General features: G+C 43.7%; 1 protein-coding gene across 2 annotated transcripts in view; it reads right to left on the bottom strand.

Annotated features, from left to right (window-relative positions):
• Window positions 1-25,549, bottom strand: part of LOC112221492 (agrin) — a 274,243-nt gene that overhangs the window by 6,902 nt on the left and 241,792 nt on the right. For both annotated transcript variants that reach the window (XM_042303574.1, XM_042303575.1), the window contains 4 exons: window positions 25,311-25,427; window positions 21,591-21,774; window positions 21,201-21,288; window positions 358-582 (listed from right to left, as the gene is read on the bottom strand). In XM_042303574.1, coding sequence (XP_042159508.1) covers window positions 358-582; window positions 21,201-21,288; window positions 21,591-21,774; window positions 25,311-25,427 — 614 coding nt within the window. The remainder of the gene's footprint in view (window positions 1-357; window positions 583-21,200; window positions 21,289-21,590; window positions 21,775-25,310; window positions 25,428-25,549) is intronic.

Below are 25,549 nucleotides of genomic sequence, written 5' to 3'. Positions count from 1 at the left end.
TGATGCAGGTTTGGAGTATGCGATATGACAGAATGGGTTGAGATAACATTCATAACCCCACATTTAAATGCTGTGTCATGAAAGCTAACCCAAAGCTAGATTGTCGGTTTGCTTACAAGCTGAGTGAAATTGAAGGCAAATATGAAAACCACACACTCTGTATGCTGAACACTACGTTGAACATTTCATGACTTCCACTGTTCGGTCATTTTCTATCACTAATATAAACATTCACTTAGGGCTAAATCCTGACTTCCACCCAAGTCAAAGTTAGTCAAGTTGAAGTTAGGATTTCCGCTAAAGCAAAATCACAAATACAAGCTATCCTGTTTAATGTCCCGTTAGCCGTCGCCTTACCTGCTGGCCTTGATGCAGATCCAACTGTTAGTGTTGACGCGCACCGTCGAGCGAAGCACCACAGGCTTGGAGCCCAGGTCATAGGTCATCTGCACGCGGCCATCCACAATGGCCAGGGCGATATAGTCAGAGCGCTCCACGCCCTTGCCGCTCCACAGCACCAGGCCCTGTGTGGCCTCCGTCTTGATGCTCAGCTCAAATTTGTTCACCAGCAGGGCCTTCTCACTGCAGGGCAGGGGGAGGAGCTTTAGAATGACTTATATTATTGGAGAGCAGAGTAAGTGAGGTGATTGTGAACTATGAAGTAGTCAACGTTTGCATACTGGCTGTGTTGCTTGTACGTATGAACCCCAAAGAGGTGATTCAAGGTTGATAGTGACGGGATGCATTCTAAATGGTTACCAGGGATGGCTGTGTCCTAATACAATTCACTGGTTTCCTAATTCCTTGTCTTGCTTCCTTCATGACAACTGATCTGAAAGCACTTGAGTGGGTCATGTGAGAAACCTCTTAGCCAGCCCTGCTTATGAGGCAGAGAAAAGTCTCTCACTCACTCACTCACTCACTCACTCACACTCAGGTGGTGGTTGAGGCGGGATGCACTCACTCACAAGGATCTCAGTCTCTGAACTGCCAGTGCTACGGGGGAGTCACTCACTCACCTGGGCACGCTGCACTCACTCACAGCTCACTCACTCACTCACTCACTCACTCACTCACTCACTCACTCACACACTCACTCACTCACTCACTCACTCACTCACTCACTCACTCACTCACACTCGTTAGGTGGTGGTTGAGGCGGGATGCTGGGGGGTTCAGTGCTGTTTGATCTCAGTCTCTGAACTGCCAGTGCTACGGGGGAGTCAGGGAGCTGGGGAGAGGGGTGGAGACTGGGACATCCTGGGCCTTCCTATGGGGAGCGCTGCATGTCACTGCCACAGCTGTCGCTACTCTGTGAGTGGGCTGCTGCTCAGAGCCTAGCTGGTGTGGTGGTTTGCATACGCCCTCTCTCACACACACACACACACACACACACACACACACACACACACACACACACACACACACACACACACACACACACACACACATGCACACAGCTCCATTTGGTACAGACCTCAAACAAAAAGACTCCAGAAAGGAGGCTATTTTTAAACAGCTCCTTTATTCTCCATTGTTTCCTTCAAGAGATGGATATCAAGAGATTCATGTGTTTGTGTTGTGTGTGTCACTAATCGGGTTCGCTGTAATGTACTGTGAAGTCGACAAGGTACAACAACTTTTTGAAAAGGATCGTAATTTCTTTTTTTTTGACAAACAGGCAAAGCACACAGAACAGAGAGCACACAACACAACACAACACAGAACAGAGAGCACACAACACAACACAGAACAGAGAGCACACAACACAACACAACACAGAACAGAGAGCACACAAGACAGAACAGAGAGCACACAACACAACACAGAACAGAGAGCACACAACACAACACAGAACAGAGAGCACACACACAGAACAGAGAGCACACAACAGAACAGAGAGCACACAACACAACACAGAACAGAGAGCACACAACACAACACAGAACAGAGAGCACACAAACACAACACAGAACAGAGAGCACACAACACAACACAGAACAGAGAGCACACAACACAACACAGAACAGAGAGCACACAACACAACACAGAACAGAGAGCACACAACACAACACAGAACAGAGAGCACACAACACAACACAGAACAGAGAGCACACAACACAACACAGAACAGAGAGCACACAACACAACACAGAACAGAGAGCACACAACACAACACAGAACAGAGAGCACACAACACAACACAGAACAGAGAGCACACAACACAACACAGAACAGAGAGCACACAACACAACACAGAACAGAGAGCACACAACACAACACAGAACAGAGAGCACACAACACAACACAGAACAGAGAGCACACAACACAACACAGAACAGAGAGCACACAACACAGAACACAGAACAGAGAGCACACAACACAGAACAGAGAGCACACAACACACAGAACAGAGAGCACACAACACAACACAGAACAGAGAGCACACAACACAACACAGAACAGAGAGCACACAACACAACACAGAACAGAGAGCACACAACACAACACAGAACAGAGAGCACACAACACAACACAGAACAGAGAGCACACAACACAACACAGAACAGAGAGCACACAACACAGAACAGAGAGCACACAACACAACACAGAACAGAGAGCACACAACACAACACAGAACAGAGAGCACACAACACAACACAGAACAGAGAGCACACAACACAACACAGAACAGAGAGCACACAACACAACACAGAACAGAGAGCACACAAGACAACACAGAACAGAGCACACAACACAACACAGAACAGAGAGCACACAACACAACACAGAACAGAGCACACAACACAACACAGAACAGAGAGCACACAACACAACAGAACAGAGAGCACACAACACAACACAGAACAGAGAGCACACAACACAACACAGAACAGAGAGCACACAAGACAACACAGAACAGAGAGCACACAACACAGAACAGAGAGCACACAAGACAACACAGAACAGAGAGCACACAACACAACACAGAACAGAGAGCACACAACACAACACAGAGAGCAGCAGAGAGCACAACACAACACAGAACAGAGAGCACACACACAACACAGAACAGAGAGCACACAACACACAGAGAGAACACAACAAGAACAGACACAGACAACACAGAGAGAGCACACAACACAACACAGAACAGAGAGCACACAACACAACACAGAACAGAGAGCACACAACACAGAACAGAGAGCACACAACACAGAACAGAGAGCACACAACACAACACAGAACAGAGAGCACACAACACAGACACAGAACAGAGAGCACACAACACAACACAGAACAGAGAGCACAGAACAGACACAACACAGAACAGAGAGCACACAACACAACACAGAACAGAGAGCACACAACACAACACAGAACAGAGAGCACACAACACAACACAGAACAGAGAGCACACACAGACAACACAGAACAGAGCACACACGAACAGACACAACACAGAACAGAGAGCACACAAGACAACACAGAACAGAGCACACAACACAACACAGAACAGAGAGCACACAACACAACACAGAACAGAGAGCACACAAGACAACACAGAACAGAGAGCACACAACACAACACAGAACAGAGAGCACACAAGACAACACAGAGAGCACACAACACAACACAGAACAGAGAGCACACAAGACAACACAGAGAGCACACAACACAACACAGAACAGAGAGCACACAAGACAACACAGAACAGAGCACACAACACAACACAGAACAGAGAGCACACAAGACAACACAGAACAGCACACAACACAACACAGAACAGAGAGCACACAAGACAACACAGAACAGAGAGCACACAACACAACACAGAACAGAGAGCACACAAGACAGAACAGAGAGCACACAACACAACACAGAACAGAGAACACACAACACAACACAGAACAGAGAGCACACAACACAGAACAGAGAGCACACAAGACAACACAGAGAGCACACAACACAACACAGAACAGAGAGCACACAACACAACACAGAACAGAGAGCACACAACACAGAACAGAGAGCACACAACACAACACAGAACAGAGAGCACACAACACAACACAGAACAGAGAGCACACAAGACAACATAGAGAGCACACAACACAACACAGAACAGAGAGCACACAAGACAACACAGAACAGAGCACACAACACAACACAGAACAGAGAGCACACAAGACAACACAGAACAGAGCACACAACACAACAGAGAGCACACAACACAGAACAGAGAGCACACAACACAACACAACACAGAACAGAGAGCACACAACACAACACAGAACAGAGAGAACACACAACAACAGAACAGAGAGCACACAAGACAACACAGAACAGAGAGCACACAACACAGAACAGAGAGCACACAACACAACACAGAGAGCACACAACACAACACAGAACAGAGAGCACACAGAGAGCAACACAGAACAGAGAGCACACAACACAACAGAGAGCAGAACAGAGAGCACACAAGACAACACAGAGAGCACACAACACAACACAGAACAGAGAGCACACAAGACAACACAGAGAGCACACAACACAACACAGAACAGAGAGCACACAAGACAACACAGAGAGCACACAACACAACACAGAGAGCACACACACAACACAACACAGAACAGAGAGCACACAAGACAACACAGAACAGAGCACACAACACAACACAGAACAGAGAGCACACAAGACAACACAGAGAGCACACAACACAACACAGAACAGAGAGCACACAAGACAACACAGAACACAGAGAGAGCACACAACACAACACAGAACAGAGAGCACACAACACAACACAACACAGAGAGCACACAACACAGAACAGAGAGCACACAAGACAACACAGAGAGCACACAACACAACACAGAACAGAGAGCACACAAGACAACACAGAGAGCACACAACACAACACCAAGATCACACAAGACAGACATGACATGTACACGACACGAGTCTGCTCAGCAAACAGACAGAGTCTTATGGGAGCACAGGGGGTTATCCACAAAGGGCAGGAGGACAGGAGAAAAGGAAGAAAAGAGAAAATGACCCTTGAATAAAGTTTGATTTGATCCTCTCATTGGGCCGGCCAAAAGTGGTGCTACTGCTAATGAGCTAACGGTGGTGAAGAGACTGGACGGATTGTTTAACCCAAATAATTATTTGAGGCTTTTCATTTAGTTTCTGTTCAGGTATGACCAACCGAACTTGACGCATGTTTATTATTCGACCCAGCAGAGAGGAAGGAGTGCAACGTTTCTACATTTGGATTTGAGATTTCCAAAGCATAACTAATCTTTCTAAAATACACCATTTAAATTCACTCAAGCAAAAATGCACAAAACAGAATGACTAATGAATTTAGTCATAGAAATCCTTTAGACAAACGGTCAGTAGCAAAACACATACAATATTTGGACTCCTTTCCCCTTGCCTGGGTAGAAGGTTCAATAAATCTTCAACAGCCTGGGTAGGAGGTTCAATAAATCCTCAACAGCCTGGGTAGAAGGTTCAATAAATCTTCAACAGCCTGGGTAGGAGGTTCAATAAATCCTCAACAGCCTGGGTAGGAGGTTCAATAAATCTTCAACAGCCTGGGTAGGAGGTTCAATAAATCCTCAACAGCCTGGGTAGGAGGTTCAATAAATCCTCAACAGCCTGGGTAGGAGGTTCAATAAATCCTCAACAGCCTGGGTAGAAGGTTCAATAAATCTTCAACAGCCTGGGTAGGAGGTTCAATAACAGCCTGGGTAGGAGGTTCAATAAATCAGCAGCCTGGGTAGGAGGTTCAATAAATCTCAACAACAGCCTGCCTTGGTAGGAGGTTCAATAAATCCTCAACAGCCTTGGTAGGAGGTTCAATAAATCCTCAACAGCCTGGGTAGGAGGTTCAATAAATCCTCAACAGCCTTGGTAGGAGGTTCAATAAATCCTCAACAGCCTTGGTAGGAGGTTCAATAAATCCTCAACAGCCTTGGTAGGAGGTTCAATAAATCCTCAACAGCCTGGGCATGAGGTTGAATAAATCCTCAACAGGATGGATTTTCAGAAAGAATAAGGTCCTCAGACTAAGGATATATTATACTGTATTTATACTATACTGACTAGTCTTAATTATGTTTCGGACTCCTGGTTGCATAATACATTTCCAAAAAGGGACAACGTTTGAATTGAATTGAATTAAGAATTTGATGTGAAACAATACATGATTTAATATGCAACCAAGTTGTCTTACTTTGGGATTTACTTACTGGATTTGATTAATATTATGGAGTCGCGTCTTCTATGCTTCTTTTATTCCTTTTTGAATAAGTCTGAAAAAGGGCTGTGCACCCCATTGCCTTTAGGTGGGAGAAGTAAACAGAACATTGCTAAACATTGCTAAACTGGATATGATTGGGGACTGAGCTCTGCTGTCTTAATAGACCCGGGTGCGATTGCAACAGCTTATGGGGATCCAGATAAACAAATTAAAATATAATACTGTCTCTATACGTGGCCCAGTATATAGAGAAGTATAGAGAAGTCTGGCCCTCCAATAATTTCTCTATGGGGCCCAGTGTACAGACTGGTGTGCGCCCTATTATACTTCTCTAAATGGGGCCGAGAGTATTGAACTGTGGCCCTCCAATACTGTTTCTATGGGGCACTTTCTGACCCTTGAGTAGTGACAAGTTAGGCTGCCGACCTGAGGGGGGTTGTGTCGGGGTGGGATGCAGAAGGGTGGGGAGGCAGCATGCTAGCGATTGGTTGGACAGCGCTGGCTACAGGCTCCAGGACACTCACCTCTGTTCCGACGGGTTCTCCAGTGACTCTGGACTTTAAGGGAGCAGGGGAGAGAATGGAAGGGCGTGCAGTAAGCGGACGGAGGGAGGTGGAAGGAGGACCCACAAGGAACCTTACAGGGTGATGTACTATATAGCATCGTCAGCATAGACAAGAGCCTCAGTGATCAGGGAGATGTGTTGAACAGAGTAAGTTGTTGCCGGAGAGATGGGAAAACATGTCTAGCTACCTTCCATGGTCCATACTAGCATACTAGCCAATGCATTACTACATTCTAGGTAGTATGAACACAGGAAATAGAACACATGTTATGAGTTTGGCTCTGGAGCTGTGATCACAGAATCATGGCTCTCTCTGGATATTCTGTTCCCATCCATACAGCCAGCTGGGTTCTCAGTACATTGTGCTGATAGAGAACTCTCTGGGAAGAAGAAAGGCGGAGGTGTATGTTTCATGATTAACTACTCATGGTGTGATTGTGGGAACGTACAGGAACTCAAGTCCTTTTGTTCACCCGACCTAGAATACCTCACAGTCAATGCAATACCTCACAATCAATGCCGACCGCATTACCTCCTTAGAATTTTCTTTCTTGGTTATCGTCACAGCCGTGTATATTCCCCCTCTAGCCGATACATGACAGCTCTCAAAGAACTACACTGGACCATGTACAAACTGGAAACTGCATAACCTGGGGGACATTTATTATAGCTGGGAATTTGAATAAAGCAAATCTGAGGAAAACACTACCGAAGTTCTACCAACACATTGCCTGCAGAAATCCTCTCCCTTCCAGGATGGCTACAAGGCTCTCCCCTCACCTCCCTTCGGCAACTCCCTTTCGCTCCTGCCTCCCTATAAGCAGAAACTCAAACAGGAAATACCTGTGCTAAGGTTTATTCAATGCTGGTCTGATTAAGACTGTTTTGATCACGCGGACTGGGACATGTTCCGGGTTGCTTCTAGAATAACATTGACATGTACACTGACAAGGTGACTGAGTTAATCAAGAAGTGTATAGGGGATGTTGTTCCCACTGTGATCACTGCATATAACCACAGCAAGGTGACTGGGAATATGGTAGGGTATAAACAGTCCAGTTATGCCCTCCGTAAGGCAATCAAACAGGCAGGACGTCAGTACAGAGACGAAGTGGAGTTGCAATTCAATGGCTCAGACACAAGATGTATGTGGCAGGGACTCCAGAAAATCATGGATTATAAAGAGAAAAACAGCCACATCGCGGACAGCATGTTAACCCTTGAAAGGCTGCCGGCCCAGATGGCATCCCGAGCAGCATCCTCAGAGCAGGCGCAGACCTGCTAGCTGGAGTGTTTATGGACATATTCAATCTCTTCCTATCTCAGTCTGCTGTCCCCAGCAGAGACGAGTTAAGGATCATGTCACCTTCACCGACAGCCTAGACCCACTACAATTTACATACTGCCCTAATAGATTCACGGATGATGCCATCGCACTACACACTGCCCTATCCCATCTTACCTAATGTATGTAAGAATACTGATCATTGACTACAGCTTCAGCCTTCAACACCATAGTTTCCTCCGAGCTCATCATTAAGTTTGGGGTCCTGGGTCTGAACCCCGCCCTGTGGAACTGGATCCTGGACTTCCTGACAGGCTGCCCCCAGGTGGTGAAGGTAGGCAACAACGCCTCCACTACACTGAACCTCAATACAGGGGCCCCACAAAGGTGCGTCCTCAGCCTCGTTCTGTACTTCCCTCGTTTACCCATGACTGCGTGGCAACGCACGCCTGCAACTCAACAATCAAGTTTGCAGGTGACACAAAAGTGGTAGGCCTGATTGCCAACAACGACAAGATGGCCTACAGGGAGGAGCTGGCCCTGGTGGAGTGGTGCCAGGACAAGTGGAATTCTGGAGATGTGATATTTTTGTTTTTATATACTCCTGACTCGGACAATGCTTGTCCAAATATTTCTGCTTCTTAATTCTATTATTTTAGATTTCTGTGTACTGTTGTGTATTGTTAGATACTGCTGAACTGTTGGAGCTAGGAACACAAGCATTTCGCTTGTGTATGCGACCAATACAATTTGATTTGATCAGAGACACTGTAGCCCTGGTCCAGGAGCAGTAAAGCACAACCACACCACCACTGGGACTCGGGGAGGGCCGGGCAACAATGTCATGATTTTATGATTCATTTGCCAAACCATTTTTCTTTTGGGGATAATCACATTTTCCACCATTATAACTGAGTCTGATGACAGTGCTGTGTGTGTGTGTGTGTGTGTGTGTGTGTGTGTGTGTAGTGGCTATTATCAACTTCCTTGAGAGAAGGAAGCACCAAATGAGAAAAATTGGGAAATCAACAAAAATGGGGAGAGAAAGAGACAGGGCCCATATGATTTGGTTGCTCCAATATTGGGGCGTGAGGAAATTGACCCAAGCTTTCAGAAGAGGAATGAAGACCAATCTAGGCTACAGTAAATAGTAACAGCATCATTAGCCCAGGGTGATACAGCGCTGGTCTGTGTGTTGTAATAACATTGCTATAACATTCCTCTGAGGAATTAATTGATCAATTTATGAATCTCTGTTAAACACCAGATCATGTTGAATCGATGACACTCGCTCGGAGAGATTGGGCTGGCTCTGGTTTGGACCATAATCGCGCCCCTCGCTCTTACAGGAAGTGACAACTATTGAAGCTCCTCTGGCCAGTCCGGCTCGAAGGACCATGATTATCACTCTAACGCAGGGTTGGCCAAACTCCAAGAGGTGCACGTCTAGTTTTTAGCATAGCACCACAAAGCTGATTCAAATAATCATAAAGCTTTGATCATTTTCATTTGGGAAATGCTGTCCTAACGGATTTTGATACCAGCTGCCACATTGTTTGGGCTGGTCTCAAAGACGCCTCGATTTGAAGTCTTTCTTTGTCACGCCCTGGCCATAGAGAGGTTTTTATACTCTATTTTGGTTAGGTCAGGGTGTGACTAGGGTGGGCATTCTAGTTTCCTTATTTCTATGTTAGTGTGGTTCCCAATCAGAGGCAGCTATCTATCGTTGTCTCTGATTGGGGATCATATATAAGTTGTCATTTTCCGTTTGGGTTTCGGGTGGGATGTTATTTTTTCCTGACAGAACTGTGCGCTTTAGTTTTCACCTTTTGTCATTTTGTCATCACAGTGTTTTTCCACGCTGCTCTTTGGTCTCATTTTGACGACAGCCGTTATGTTTTTAAAATGATTTTCAAGAATGTGAGGCAACTCCTTAACATGTCAGCCTTCCTTTTTCTCAGCATCCAACTTGATAAATATTCATAATTGCAGTTAGAGATTGAACTAAGTGTGAATGACAGGGGCTTAAATGTGGATATCGAATTCTCTGGTGAATAAGCTCGGCATAATTCAACCTAAAACCAACTTCCCCGGTTAGTTTTTTTAATCAAATCAAATCTTTTATGAAGTTACTTACCAAGCTAATGCCAGCAAAAAGGAAACTAACAAAGTAAGATCTAAGTGTTGCCCTGGAGGAGTCCACTACCTTGCAGTTAAGCCTTTACACTCGTGGGAATTGGCCTATATGGACATGGCTAAATTGACATGTTTCTTACAAAAGAAATATGAAAAGCAGATGCATAAGCATGGTACAGTTTGGAGATTATGGAAAAATTATTAGACCAAAGTTGACACAACAATTCCCCTGACACAAGACTGAATCCAAACATTACACAGTTGATTGTCTGTGCCTTTTACATTTACTGTTCTTATCATGTCATTTGTTGACAACGAAATCAGAAAATACTCTGGATACATTCAGTAACACGATAAGAATATTCATGGAAAATGTTGGGAAGGTGCAACATAAGACAAAAACAAATTACAAGGGTTTGACTGAGATAGCTAACTGGTGTCTCCAAGTAGCCACACACTTCTCTAAGTGTCCTCAGTTCCTAAGTCATTTCAATGCACTTTTATGACTCAAAGAAGAGTCCTCAACAATAAGGTGATTTTTTGAGCTCTCCTAGCTGTGCCGTTGAGGAATTAGAGCAAGCCCACTTGTTTGGAACACAACCCTGCATCCCCGCCATCACACGATTACTGTTGTTGTTCACGCAATCCAAAAACAGCCCATTATACAGTGCATTCGGAAAGTATTCAGACCCCTTGACTTATTCAACATCTTGTTACAGTTGAAGTCAGAAGTTTACATACACTTAGGTTGGAGTCATTAAAACTCATTTTTCAACCACTCCACAAATTTCTTGTTAACAAACTATAGTTTGTCGGTTAGGACATCTACTTTGTGCATGACACAAGTAATTTTCCCAATAATTGTTTACAGACAGATTATTTCTCTTATAACTCACTGTATCACAATTCCAGTGGGTCAGAAATGTACATACACTAAGTTGACTGTGCCTTTAAACAGCTGTGCCTTTAAACAGCTCCAGAAAATTATGTAATGGCTTTAGAAGCTTCTGACAGGCTAATTGACATAATTTGAGTCAATTGGAGGTGTACCTGTGAATATATTTCAAGGCCTACCTTCAAACTCAATGCCTATTTGCTTGACATCATGGGAAAACCTAAAGAAACCAGTCAAGACCTCAGAAAAAAAATTGTAGAACTCCACAAGTCTGGTTCATCCTTGGGAGCAATTTTCAAATGCCTGAATGTACCACGTTCATCTGTACAAACAATAGTATGCAAGTTTAAACACCATGGGACCACACAGCTGTCATACCGCTCAGGAAGGAGACACATTCTGTCTCCTAGAGATGAATGTATGTTGGTGTGAAAAGTGCAAATCAATCCCAGAACAGCAGCAAAAGACCTTGTGAAGATGCTGGAGGAAACAGGTACAAAAGTATTTTTTCCACAGTAAAACGAGTCCTATATCCACATAACCTGAAAGACTGCTCAGCAAGGAAGAAGCCGCTGCTCCAAAACCGCCATACAAAAAGCCAGACTACGGTTTGCAACTGCACATGGGGACAAAGATTGTACTTTTTGGAAAACTGTCCTCTGGTCTCATGAAACAAAAATAGAACTGTTTGGCCATAACGACCATCGTTATGTTTGGAGGGAAAAAGAGGGAGGCTTGCAAGCCGAAGAACACCATCCCAACCGTGAAGTACGGGGGTGGTATCATCATATTGTGGGGGTGTTTTGCTGTAGGAGGGACTGGGGCACTCCACAAAATAGATGGCATCCTGATTTAGGAAAATTATGTGGATATATTGAAGCAACATCAAGACATCAGTCAGGAAGTTAAAGCTTGGTCGCAAATGGGTCTTCCAAATGGACAATGACCCCAGGCATACTTCCAAAGTTGTGGCAAAATGGCTTAAGGACAACAAAGTCAAGGTATTGGAGTGGCCATCATGAAGCCCTGACCTCAATCCTATAGAAAATGTATGGGCAGAACTGGAAAAGCATGTGTGAGCAAGGAGGCCTACAAACCTGACTTAGTTACACCAGCCCTGTCAGGAGGAATGGGCCTAAATTCACCCAACTTATTCTGGGAAGCTTGTGGAAGGCTACCCGAAATGTTTGACCCAGGTTAAACAATTTAAAGACAATGCTACCAAATACTAATTAATTGTAAGTAAACTTCTGACTCACTGGGAAAGTGATGAAAGAAATTAAATCTGAAATAAATAATTCTCTCTACTATTATTCTGACATTTCATATTCTTAAAATAAAGTGGTGATCCTAACTGACCAAAGACAGGGAATTTTTACTAGGATTAGATGTCAGGAATTGTGAAAAACTGAGTTTAAATGTATTTGGCTAAGGTATATGTAAACTTCCGAATTCAACTGTACGTTACAGCCTTATTCTAAACTTAATTAAATTGTGTTATCCCCCTCATCAATTTACACAAAATACCCTATAATAACAAAGCAAAAACAGTTTTTTAGAAATGATTGTACTTTACTCAGTACTTCGCGATTTCAGACTTCTTGGGTATGTTTCTCCCATTCTTCTCTACAGATCCTCTCAAGCTGACAGGTTGGATGGGGAGCGTTGCTGCACAGCGATTTGGAAGTCTCTCCAGAGATGTTCGATCGGGATCAAGTTCGGCCTCTGGCTGAACCACTCAAGGACATTCAGAGACTTGTCCCGAAGCCACTCCTGCATTGTCTTTGGCTGTGTGCTTAGGGTCGTTGTCCTGTTGGAAGGTGAACGCTCTGGAGCAGATTTTCATCAAGGATCTCTCTGATCTCTCTGTACTCAATCCTGACTGGTCGCCCAGTCCCTGCTGCTGAAAAACATCCCCACAGCATGACGCTGCCAACACCTTGCTTCGCCTTTGGGATGGTGCCAGGTGTCCTCCAGACGTGACACTTGACATTCAGGCCAAAGAGTTCAATCTTGGTTTCATCAGACCAGAGAATCTTGTTTCTCATGGTCTGAGAGTCCTTTAGGTGCTTTTTGGCAAACTCCAAGCGACTGTCATGTGCCTTTTACTGAGGAGTGGCTTTCATTTAATTTGGCCACTCTAACATAAAGGCCTGAATGGTGGAGTGCTGCAGAGATGGTTGTCCTTCTGGAAGGTTCTCCCATCTCCAAAGAGGAACTCTAATGCTCTGTCAGAGTGACCATTGGTTACTTGGTCACCTCCCTGACCAAGGCCATTCTCCCCCGATTGCTCAGTTTCGCCGGACGGCGGCCAGCTCTACGAAGAGTCTTGGTGGTTCCAAACTTGTCCCATTTAAGAATGATGGAGGCCACTGTGTTCTAGGGGACCTTCAATGCTGCAGACATTTTGTTGTTCCCCTTCCCCAGATCTGTGCCTCAACACAATACTGTCTCGGAGCTCTACGGATAATTCCTTTGACCTCATGGCTTGGTTTTTGCTCTGACATGCACTGTCAACTGTGGGACCTTATATAGACAGGTGTGTGACTTTCCAAACCATGTCCAATCAATTGAATTTACCACAGGTGGACTCCAAATCAAGTTGGAGAAACACCTTAAGGATGATCAATGGAAACAGGATGCACCTGAGCTCAATTTCAGGTCTCATTGCAAAGGGTCTGAGTACTTCTGTAAATAAGGTATTTCAGTTTTTGTATTTATCTGCAAAAATAAAATAAAAAAACTGTTGTTGCTTTGTCATTATGGGGTATTGTGTGTAGCTTGATGAGGGGAAAAAAAAAGATTTAATCAATTTTCGAATTTCGATAAGGTAACAAAATGTGGTAAATCGGAAGGGGTCTGAATACACTGTAAATCGCATACTGGGTCAGGTGGGCATCATTTGACAGCTTGTTCTATTGCTAACTTAACTAGTTAAGTTATAAAATATGATCTTACAGTGTTAGGCTTTCACAGGGTAGAAACAGATCATAATTCTGGTGCGCATAGAAAGAAGTAATGCGTGCATTCAGGTGAGTGTTCACCGGCTATTTTTGAGAGACAAATAGACAAATATAGGTTCATTCTGTTCAGAACAACCTAGGCTCCATGCCATCTTGTAACTGTACATCAAACATCGGGATCATAAACGTTGACACTGTAGATGACATGAGTTTTATGCTATGGAAATGTATAGTGCATCACTTGCTTGTATGACATCAAAGTGGTATTTATTAGAATCCTCAATGTCTCATCTTTCAAAGTACATCGAGTCCTCTTAATTTACAGCATTTTCCTCACTCAGACAACTACAAATTTGCAAAAGTTGCCCAATTAGCGACAGGGATGGGAGCACTTTATTGAAGCGTGCGGTGCTCAAATTCAGAATGGCTGTCAGGCAAAAAACCCATACAGCGCTGTAAGTGGCAGAGCCTGAACTCTGACGTAATTTACAGCATTTTACCACTGCGTTCCAATTTAGGCACTTATTAGTGCCAAAATCTGCAATTTTCAACCCGTATATGGGTATGAGTGTAAAGAGTTAAGAAGGGGTTAATTTCAACATGACAGTTAAAAACATCCAATTTACATATTTCTGGTTCTGGTGAAAGTAGTTACAACCATGCATACAATATAGCACCTTCAATACAGCACTCTTTGCTATGAGCTTGAACACAATGCATCTGGTACACATGCAGTCATGCGTTCATTTAGACTGGACTATGATGAGCCATTTTAATGAGAAAAGAGAAAAGCCTGGACAAAATCAAATGATGGGCATGGAGTTTGAATGTCCTGTAGGCCTATTTTAAACCTAATACACATGATAGCTATCTGCACAGGTGAAGATGATGAAGATGATATAGGATAAATAAATAAAGAATCTATTACTTTTGTGTTAACTATCGTAATGTATTTAGAGTTGGGTTAGTTTGTCTTTGACTGTGAAGGTTCTGCATCTCTTTAAGTCTACTTACTCTGGAATGTCATTGGTCAGTTGGCTTGAGTGCATCAGAAAGACAGACAAGGAACACTCATGAGACAGACAGAGAGACAGACAAGAGAAAGAAGTGGACAGACAGACGGACGGCAGGACATACATCTGACAGGCTCAACCAGGACAACAGCAGAGGATACAGACATATCCTACAATTGTCTCATAGTTTCATAGTGTGTGTGTGTGTGTTCATAAGACCACAAATTCAAATTCACTGTCTGTTTCTCCATTTTCACACCCTGGAGTGTTGTGTTTTGGGAGGACTTGCAATGGATCTTGATGGTTAGTCTTATGTTCCATGTCTTTTCAGGTTCCTCGTCACAAACATTTAATGCATGCCAAACTGCGGGCGTGTGGTGGACGTAGATGGATGGAAGAGGATACAATGTATCAGCGGTAGCCTGGAAGGCAGGATGCGTTTCTCTCTCATTCACACCTTGTATTGAAACCATTTACACTTACATCATCCAGCTTCTCCTGGTATAGCTAGCGTGTGTTTAAATGGAAATCGACACTTTAGGACTGCTATTTTGAGGGGACACAGTCGCTCGTTGTGTATTTCTAAAAGAAGCTTAAATTATATCAAATTTTAACCAAGTATAGAACAAAGGGCTGCTATGGTTGTTGTGAAATGCATGGTGTGTGTGTCAAATCAGAGCGTGTGGGTGTATGTGTCTGTGGTGTACAGCAAGCAAGGGGGGCGCTCGGGGCATTGCCGTAATTGTTAGCCAGTCAGCTAAATGAGCTAAATTCATTCAAGACCAGTGAAACAGCGCAGGGGAAGTGGTCGAGCTATCAGCTAACGCCAGGCTCACTTCCGAAGCCTCTAATGGGCCTGGAATAATCAACCCTGTCACCACCACTTACTGCAGTGGAATATGAATGGGGGGCCATTAACCATTTCTCTACTACCGGTTAGCATGGGAGACCAATTCACTTAAACCAATTAAACCTTAACTAAATGACTATCGCCCCGTAGCACTCACTTCTGTCATCATGAAGTGCTTTGAGAGACTAGTCAAGGATCATATCACCTCCACCCTACCTGACACTCCACTCCAATTTGCTTACTGCCTCAATAGGTCCACAGACGACGTAATCGCGATCACCCTGCCCTATCCCATCTGGACAAGAGGAATACCTATGTTAGAATGCTGTTCATTGACTATAGCTCAGCATTCAACACCATAGTACCCTCCAAGCTCATCATTAAGCTTGAGGCTCTGGGCCTCAACTAGAGGTCGACCGAATATGATTTTTCAACGCCTATACCGATTATTGGAGGACCAAAAAAAGCCGAAATCGATAAATCAGCCGATTTTTGTAAATATATTTGTAATAATGACAATTGCAACAACACTGAATGAACAATGAACACTTTATTTTAACTTAATATAATACATCAATAAAATCAATTTAGTCTCAAATAAATAATGAAACATATTACATTTGGTTTAAATAATGCAAAAACACAGTGTTGGAGAAGAAAGTAAAAGTGCAATATGTGCCATGTAAAAAAGCTAACGTTTAAATTCCTTGCTCAGAAGATGAGAACATATGAAAGCTGGTGGTTCCTTTTAACATGAGTCTTCAATATTCCCAGGTAAGAAGTTTTAGGTTGTAGTTATTATAGGAATATTTCTCTCTATACCATTTGTACTTCATAGACCTTTGACTATTGGATGTTCTTTTAGGCACTATAGTATTGCCAACCTAATCTCGGGAGTTGATAGGCTTGAAGTCATAAACAGCGCTGTGCTTCAAGCATTGCGAAGAGCTGCTGGCAAACGCAGGAAAGTGCTGCTTGAATGAATGCTTATGAGCCTGCTGCTGCCTACCACCGCTCAGTCAGACTGCTCTATCAAAAATCAAATCATAGATTTAATTATAATATAATAAACACACAGAAATACGAGCCTTAGGTCATTAATATGGCCAAATCTGGAAACTATCATTTAGAAAACAAAGCGTTTATTCTTTCAGTGAAATACGGAACCGTTGCGTATTTTATCTAACGGGTGGCAACCCTAAGTATAAATATTGCTGTTACATTGCACAACCTTCAATGTTATGTCATAATAATGTACAATTCTGGCAAGTTAATTACGGCCTTTGTTAGGAAGAAATGGTCTTCACACAGTTCGCAACGAGCCAGGCGCCCTAAACTGCTGCATATACCCTGAGTCTGCTTACACTGAACGCAAGAGAAGTGACAATTTCAGGCACCGCATTGATTGCAACGCAGGACAAGCTAGTTAAACTAGTAATATCATCAACCATGTGTAGTTAACTAGTGATTATGTCAAGATTGTTTTTTATAAGATAAGTTTAATGCTAGCTAGCAATTTACCATGGCTCCTCGCTGCCTGCACTCACATAACAGCTGGTCAGCCTGCCACGCAGCCTCCTCCTGAATTGCAATATAATCGCCCATAATGCCGATTACCGATTGTTATGAAAACTTTAAATCGGCCCTAATTAATCGGCCATTCCGATTAATCGGTCGACCTCTAGTCTCAACCCCACCCTGTGCAATCGGGTCCTGGACTTCCTGAAGGGCCACCCAGGTGGTGAAGGTAGAAAACAACATCTCCACTTTGCTGATCCTCAACACTGGGGCCCCAAAAGTGTGTATGCTCAGCCCCCTCCTGTACTTCCTGTTCACCCATAACTGCGTGACCAATGCATGCCTCCAACTCAATCATCAAGTTTGCAGATGACACAACAGTGTTAGGCTTGATTACCAACAATGACAAGACAGGCTACAGGGAGGAGGTGAGGGCTCTCGAGGGGGTGTCAGGAAAACAATCTCTCACTTAGCGTCAACAAAACAAAGGAATCAGCAGAGGGAGCCCCCTATAAATATCGACAGGACAGCAGTGGAGCAGGTGGAAAGTTCCTCCTCCATCACAGACAAACTGAAATGGTCCACCCACACAGACAGTGTGGTGAAGGCACAACAGCACCTCTTCAACCTCAGGAGGCTGAAGAAATGTGGCTTGTCACCTTAAAGCCTCACAAACTTTTACAGAGGCACAATTGAGAGCATCCTGTCGGGCTGTCGTCAACAACCGCAGGGCTCTCCAGAGGGTGGTGTGGTCTGCATAATGCATCACCGGGGATAAGCTACCTGCCCTCCAGGACAACAACCACCCGAACCACTGCCTGTTCACCCCGCTACCATCCAGAAGGCAAGGAAATTACAGGTGCATCAAAGCTGGGACCAAGAGACTGAAAAACAGCTTCCATCTCAAGGCCATCAGACAGTTAAACAGTCATCACTAACTCAGAGGCAGCTGCCTTCCTACAGACTTGATATCATTGGCCACTTTAATCAATAGAACACGAGTCACCTTAATAATGCTACTTTAATAATGTTTACATATCTTGCATTACTCATCTCATATGTACAGTGGGGAGAACAAGTATTTGATACACTGCCGATTTTGCAGGTTTTCCTACTTACAAAGCATGTAGAGGTCTGTAATTTTTATCATAGGTACACTTCAACTGTGAGAGAATGAATCTAAAACAAAAATCCAGAAAATCACATTGTAAGATTTTTAAGTAATTAATTTGCGTTTTATTGCATGACATAAGTATTTGATCACCTTCCAACCAGTAAGAATTCCGTCTCTCACAGACCTGTTAGTTTTTCTTTAAGAAGCCCCCCTGTTCTCCACTCATTACCTGTATTAACTGCACCTGTTTGAACTCGTTACCTGTATAAAAGACACCTGTCCACACACTCAATCAAACAGACTCCAACCTCTCCACAATGGCCAAGACCAGAGGGCTGTGTAAGGACATCAGGGATACAATTGTAGACCTGCACAAGGCTGGGATGGGCTACAGGACAATAGGCAAGCAGCTTGGTGAGAAGGAAACAACTGTTGGCGCAATTATTCGAAAATGGAAGAAGTTCAAGATGACGGTCAATCACCCTCGGTCTGGGGCTCCATGCAAGATCTCACCTCGTGGGGCATCAATGATCAATGAGGAAGGTGAGGGATCAGCCCAGACCTACATGGTAGGACCTGGTCAATGACCTGAAGAGAGCTGGGGCCACAGTCTCAAAGAAAACCATTAGTAACACACTACGCCGTCATGGATTCAAATCCTGCAGCGCACACAAGGTCCCCCTGCTCAAGCCAGCGCATGTCCAGGCCCGTCTGAAGTTTGCCAATGACCATCTGGATGATCCAGAGGAGGAATGGGAGAAGGTCATGTGGTCTGATGAGACAAAAATAGAGCTTTTTGGTCTAAACTCCACTCGGAGTGTTTGGAGGAAGAAGGATGAGTACAACCCCAAGAACACCATCCCAACCGTGAAGCATGGAGGTGGAAACATCATTCTTTGGGGATGCTTTTCTGCAAAGGGGACAGGATGACTGCACCATATTGAGGGGAGGATGGATGGGGCCATGTATCGCAAGATCTTGGCCAACAACCTCCTTCCCTCAGTAAGAGCATTGAAGATGGGTTGTGGCTGGGTCTTTCAGCATGACAATGACCTGAAACACACAGCCAGGGCAACTAAGGAGTGGCTCCGTAAGAAGCATCTCAAGGTCCTGGAGTGGCCTAGCCAGTCTCCAGACATGAACCCAATAGAAAATCTTTGGAGGGAGCTGAAAGTCCGTATTGCCCAGCGACAGCCCCGAAACCTGAAGGATCTGGAGAAGGTCTGTATGGAGGAGTGGGCCAAAATCCCTGCTGCAGTGTGTGCAAACCTGGTCAAGAACTACAGGAAACGTATGATCTCTGTAATTGCAAACAAAGGTTTCTGTACCAAATATTAAGTTCTGCTTTTCTGATGTATCAAATACTTATGTCATGCAATAAAATGCAAATAATTACTTAAAAATCATACAATGTGATTTTCTGGATTTTTGTTTTAGATTCCGTCTCTCACAGTTGAAGTGTACCTATGATAAAAATTACAGAACTCTACATGCTTTGTAAGTAGGAAAACCTGCAAAATCGGCAGTGTATCAAATACTTGTTCTCTCCACTGTATATTCTGTAATCTATATTATCTACTGTATCTTAGCCTATGCTGCTCTGGCATTGCTCATCCATATATTTATACATTCTTATTCCATTCCTTTATTTAGATTTGTGTGTGTTAGGTATTGTTGTGGAGTTAGATTACATGTTAGATATTGCTGCACTGTCAGAACTGGAAGCACAAGCATTTTGCTTCACTCGCAATAACATCTGCTAACCACGTGTGTGTGACCAATAACATCTGCTAACCACGTGTGTGTGACCAATAACATCTGCTAACCACGTGTGTGTGACCAATAACATCTGCTAACCACGTGTGTGTGACCAATAACATCTGCTAACCACGTGTGTGTGACCAATAACATCTGCTAACCACGTGTGTGTGACCAATAACATCTGCTAACCACGTGTGTGTGACCAATAACATCTGCTAACCACGTGTATGTGACCAATAACATCTGCTAGCCACGTTTATGTGACCAATAACATCTGCTAGCCACGTGTATGTGACCAATAACATCTGCTAACCACGTGTGTGTGACCAATAACATCTGCTAATCACGTTTATGTGACCAATAACATCTGCTAACCACGTGTATGTGACCAATAACATCTGCTAACCATGTGTATGTGACCAATAACATCTGCTAGCCACGTGTGTGTGACCAATAACATCTGCTAGCCACGTGTGTGTGACCAATAACATCTGCTAATCACGTGTATGTGACCAATAACATCTGCTAGCCACGTGTGTGTGACCAATAACATCTGCTAGCCACGTGTATGTGACCAATAACATCTTCTAGCCACGTGTGTGTGACCAATAACATCTGCTAGCCACGTGTATGTGACCAATAACATCTGCTAGCCACGTGTATGTGACCAATAACATCTGCTAGCCACGTGTATGTGACCAATAACATCTGCTAGCCACGTGTATGTGACCAATAACATCTGCTAGCCACGTGTATGTGACCAATAACATCTGCTAGCCACGTGTATGTGACCAATAGAATTTGATTGATTTGATTAGATTACCTCTTGGTGACGGCGTTGTGGTACTCGATAAAAGTCCGGCCGTCAAAAACAATGGACTCCGACTCCCCGGCGGACTTCTCCAAGATGGCTGCGAGGAAGAGGAGGAGTAACATTGGATGAGATCACATGAATCAATAGGAAACATGGCTCCTTTAATTGGAGTCAAGGCAGTGGATGGTGATGAATTGGGATGGTTCTAATTAAAGTAAAAGGAACAGTAGGGCACACGGCCAAAGTGAATATGTTTGGTAAAGTACATGTGTGTGTAGTTCGTGTGTGTTAACGTGTGCAAACTGTTACGCTAACCTTCAAATGGAAACATTGTAAGACTAGCGTGACATCAACATTACACCAACAGAAACGTTGAATTCAGGATCTTGGTTCACTCACTGTTCTGACAGGCTGTGCCCGTGAAGCCGTGGGGGCACACACACTCGTAGCTCTCAAGCATGGGGTTGCAGAGACCCCCGTAGTGGCAGGGATCCCGGCTGCACGGGTGGCCCTTAAACATTGCCACGTCACTGGAGTGCAATGCGTTCTCCTGCCGCAGGATGGGAGTGCCCATCAGGGTGATCTGAGGCGGGATAGAGAGGAGGAGAGGGGACTTAGACCTGTCATAGTGCAGTGTGTAGCCTACATAGGACATACATGACATACTGAGTTTTTCCTGACCACATGACCTACCTGACCTGAAATCCTCTCGGCCCTAAAGGCTAAAACTAGGGTTCAGAGTCTTTCCTGGTCAAGTGATATGGTCAGGACTATCTTGGTATCCTAGCCAAATAACTTACATCGAAGATGCATCTGACATACAGTGCATTCGGAAAGTATTCAGACCCCTGGACTTTTTCCACATTTTGTTATCTTACAGCCTTATTCTAAAATTGATTACATTGTTTTCCCCCCCTCATGAATCCATACACAATACCCCATAATGACAAAGCAAAAACAGTTTATTTTTTAGCAAATGTATTAAAAATAAGAAACGGAAGTACTCAGACCTTTTACTCAGTACTTTTTTGAAGCACCTTTGCCAGCAATTACAGCCTCAAGTCTTCTTGGGTATGACGCTACAAGCTTGGCACAACTGCATTTGGGGGGTTTCTCACACTCTTCTCTGCAGATCTTGTCAAGCTCTGTCAGGGTGGATGGGGAGCGTCGCTGCACAGCTATTTTCAGGTCTCAAGTCCTGGCTCTGACTGCGCCACTGAAGGACATTCAGACTTGTCCCGAAGCCACTCCTACGTTGTCTTGGCCGTGTGCTTAGCGTTGTTGTCCTGTTGGAAGGTGAACCTTCACCCCAATCTGAAGTCCTGAGAGGTTTGGAGTAGGTTTCCATTAAGGATCTCTCTGTACTTTGCTCTGTTCATCTTTCCCTCGATCGTGACTAGTCTCCCTCTCCCTGCCGTGGAAGAACATCCCCACTGCATGATTCTGCCACCACCATGCTTCACTGTTTGGATGGTATTGGTCAAATAATGAGCTGTGTCTGGTTTCCTCCAAACGTGATGCTTTGCATTCCAGCCAAAGAGTTTAATCTGGGTTTCATCAGACCAGATAATCTTGTTTCCCATGCTATGAGAGTCTTTAGGTGCCTTTTGGTAAACTCCAAGCGGGCTGTCATGTGCATTTTATTGAGTAGTGGCTTCCATCTGGCAACTCTACTATAAAGGCCTGATTGGTGGAGTGGTGCAGAGATGGTTGTTCTTCTGAAAGGTTTCAGTGAACATCGGTTTCTTGGTCAACTCCCTGACCAAGGCCCTTCTCGAACGATTGCTCAGTTTGAATGGGCGACCAGCTCTAGGAAGAGTCTTGGGGGTTCCAATCTTCTTCCATTTAAGAATGACGGCGTCCACTGTGTTCTTGGGGACCTTCAATGCTGCAGACATCTTTTGGTGCCCTTCCCCAGATCTGTGCCTCAACACAATCCTGTCTTGGAGCTTTACGGACAACTCCTTCGACCCCACGGCTTGGTTTTTGTTCTGGCATGCACTGTCAATGGTGGGACCTTAAATAGACAGGTGTGTGCCTTTCCATGTCCAACCAATTGAATGTACCACAGTTGGACTCCAATCAAGTTGGAGAAACATTTCAAGGATGATAAATGAAACAGGATGCACCTGCGCTCCATTTCGAGTCTCATAGCAAAGGGTCTGAATTGTTTATGTAAATAAGGTATTTCAGTTCTATTATAAATGTGCAAAAATGGCTAAAAACCTGTTTTCACTTTGTCATTATGGGTTATGGTGTGTAGATTGATGAGGAACATTTTTATTTCATCAATTTTAGAATAAGGCTGTAGCGTAAGTAATCTGAATACTTTCCAAATGCACTGTAGATACAGCACCAGCCAAAGGTTTGGACACACCTACTCATTCATGGGTTGATCTTTATTTTTACTATTTTCTACATTGTAGAATAATAGTGAAGACATCAAAACTATGAAATAACCCATATGGAATCATGTAGTAACCAAAAAAAGTGATATTTATTTTAAATTTAAAAATATATATTTTATATATATATATTTAAAATATATTTTAAATTTTAGATTCTTCAAAGTAGCCACCCTTTGCCTTGATGACAGCTTTGCACACTTTTGGTATTCTCTCAACCAGCTTCATGACGTAGTCACCTGGAATGCATTTCAATGAACAGGTGTGCCTTGTTAAAAGTTAATTTGTCTGAATGTTTTCCTTCTTAATGCATTTGAGCCAATCAGTTGTGTTGTGACAAGGTAGGGGGGTATACAGAAGATGGCCCTATTTGGTAAAAGACCAAGTCCATATTATGGCAAGAACAGCTCAAATAAGAAAAAGGGAAATGACAGTCCATCATTACTTTAAGACATGCAGGTCAGTCAATCTGCACATTTCAAGAACACCAGTCTCAATGCCAACAGTAAAGAGGCGACTCCGGGATGCTGGCCTTCTAGGCAGAGTTGCAAAGAAAAAGCCAAATTGGCCAATAAAAAGAAAAGATTAAAAGGGCACAAGAACACACACACTGGACAGAGGAACTCTGCCTAGAAGGCCAGCATCCCGGAATTGCCTCTTCACTGTTGACATTGAGACTGGTGTTTTGCAGGTACTGTTTAATGAAGCTGCCAGTTGAGGACTTGTGAGGCATCTGTTTCTCAAACTAGACACTAATGTACTTGTTGTGCACTGGGGCCTCCCACTCCTATTTCTATTCTGGTTAGTGCCAGTTTGCACTGTTCTGTGAAGGGAGTAGTACACAGCGTTGTACGAGATCTTCAGTTTCTTGACAATTTTTTGCATGGAATAGCCTTATTTCTCACAAGAAGAATAGACTGACAAGTTTCAGAAGAAAAATCTTTGTTTCTGGCCATTTTGAGGCTGTAATCGAACCCACAAATGCTGATGCTCCAGATACTCAACTAGTCTAAAGAAGGCCAGTTATATGGCTTCTTAAATCAGGACAACAGTTTTCAGCTGTGCTAACATAATTGCAAATGGGTTTTCTAATGATCAATTAGCCTTTTAAAATGATAAACTTGGATTAGCTAACACAACGTGCCATTGGAACACAGGAGTGATAGTTGCTGATAATGGACCTCTGTACGCCTATGTAGATATTCCATTAAAAATCTGCCATTTCCAGCTACAATAGTAATTTACAACAATGTCTACACTGTATTTCTGATCAATTTGATGTTATTTTAATATGCAAAAAAAGTTGCTTTTCTTTCAAAAACAAGGACATTTCTAAGTGACCCCAAACTTTTGAACGTTTGTGTAGATTCAGATTTTACTGTGTTGTATTTCGTTCTGCGGAACTGTGTCAGTACAGTTCAACACAGCGGACCTTACAATAGCTGGGGTCACTGTAAAGGTCATCATGTTTAGGCAGATAGTTATTGTCCATCACTAAATCGTGTTAAAATATATGTATCCATGTCTAAGGTGGATTCAACATTGTGTGACAGTTAAAAGACGTCAAAAACCTACCTATTTTAAATGAAATCATTTATAGTTGTTGATAATTGGTAAAATGTATAGGAACTTTTGCACAACCTTTTGAACAGGGTGTCTAGCAAAAAAATATCTGCTTTTGTGTGAATAGTGTGTGTGGGGACAGGATACTCACCTTCTGAATGGCCCCCTTGAAGCCATCTTTGAGCGAGGCGGCTCTCGCTTGCCGGCTGAAATCAGGAGCACCACCCACGAACAGAGACTCCTTCAGGTTGAGAGCGGTGTGTTGGTTCTGGAGATAGGACACAAGTGTTAGAACCCTATAATAACAGGGTATGGAACCCTACAACAGGTACTAAAACCCTACCACAAGGATTAGAACCCTACTAGAGACTAGAACCCTACCATAACAGG

Source organism: Oncorhynchus tshawytscha, linkage group LG22 (genome assembly GCF_018296145.1).
Source record: "Oncorhynchus tshawytscha isolate Ot180627B linkage group LG22, Otsh_v2.0, whole genome shotgun sequence".
Lineage (NCBI taxonomy): Eukaryota > Metazoa > Chordata > Actinopteri > Salmoniformes > Salmonidae > Oncorhynchus > Oncorhynchus tshawytscha.
Note: the sequence above shows the minus strand (reverse complement) of the source record. Positions and strands in the feature narration are given on the sequence as shown.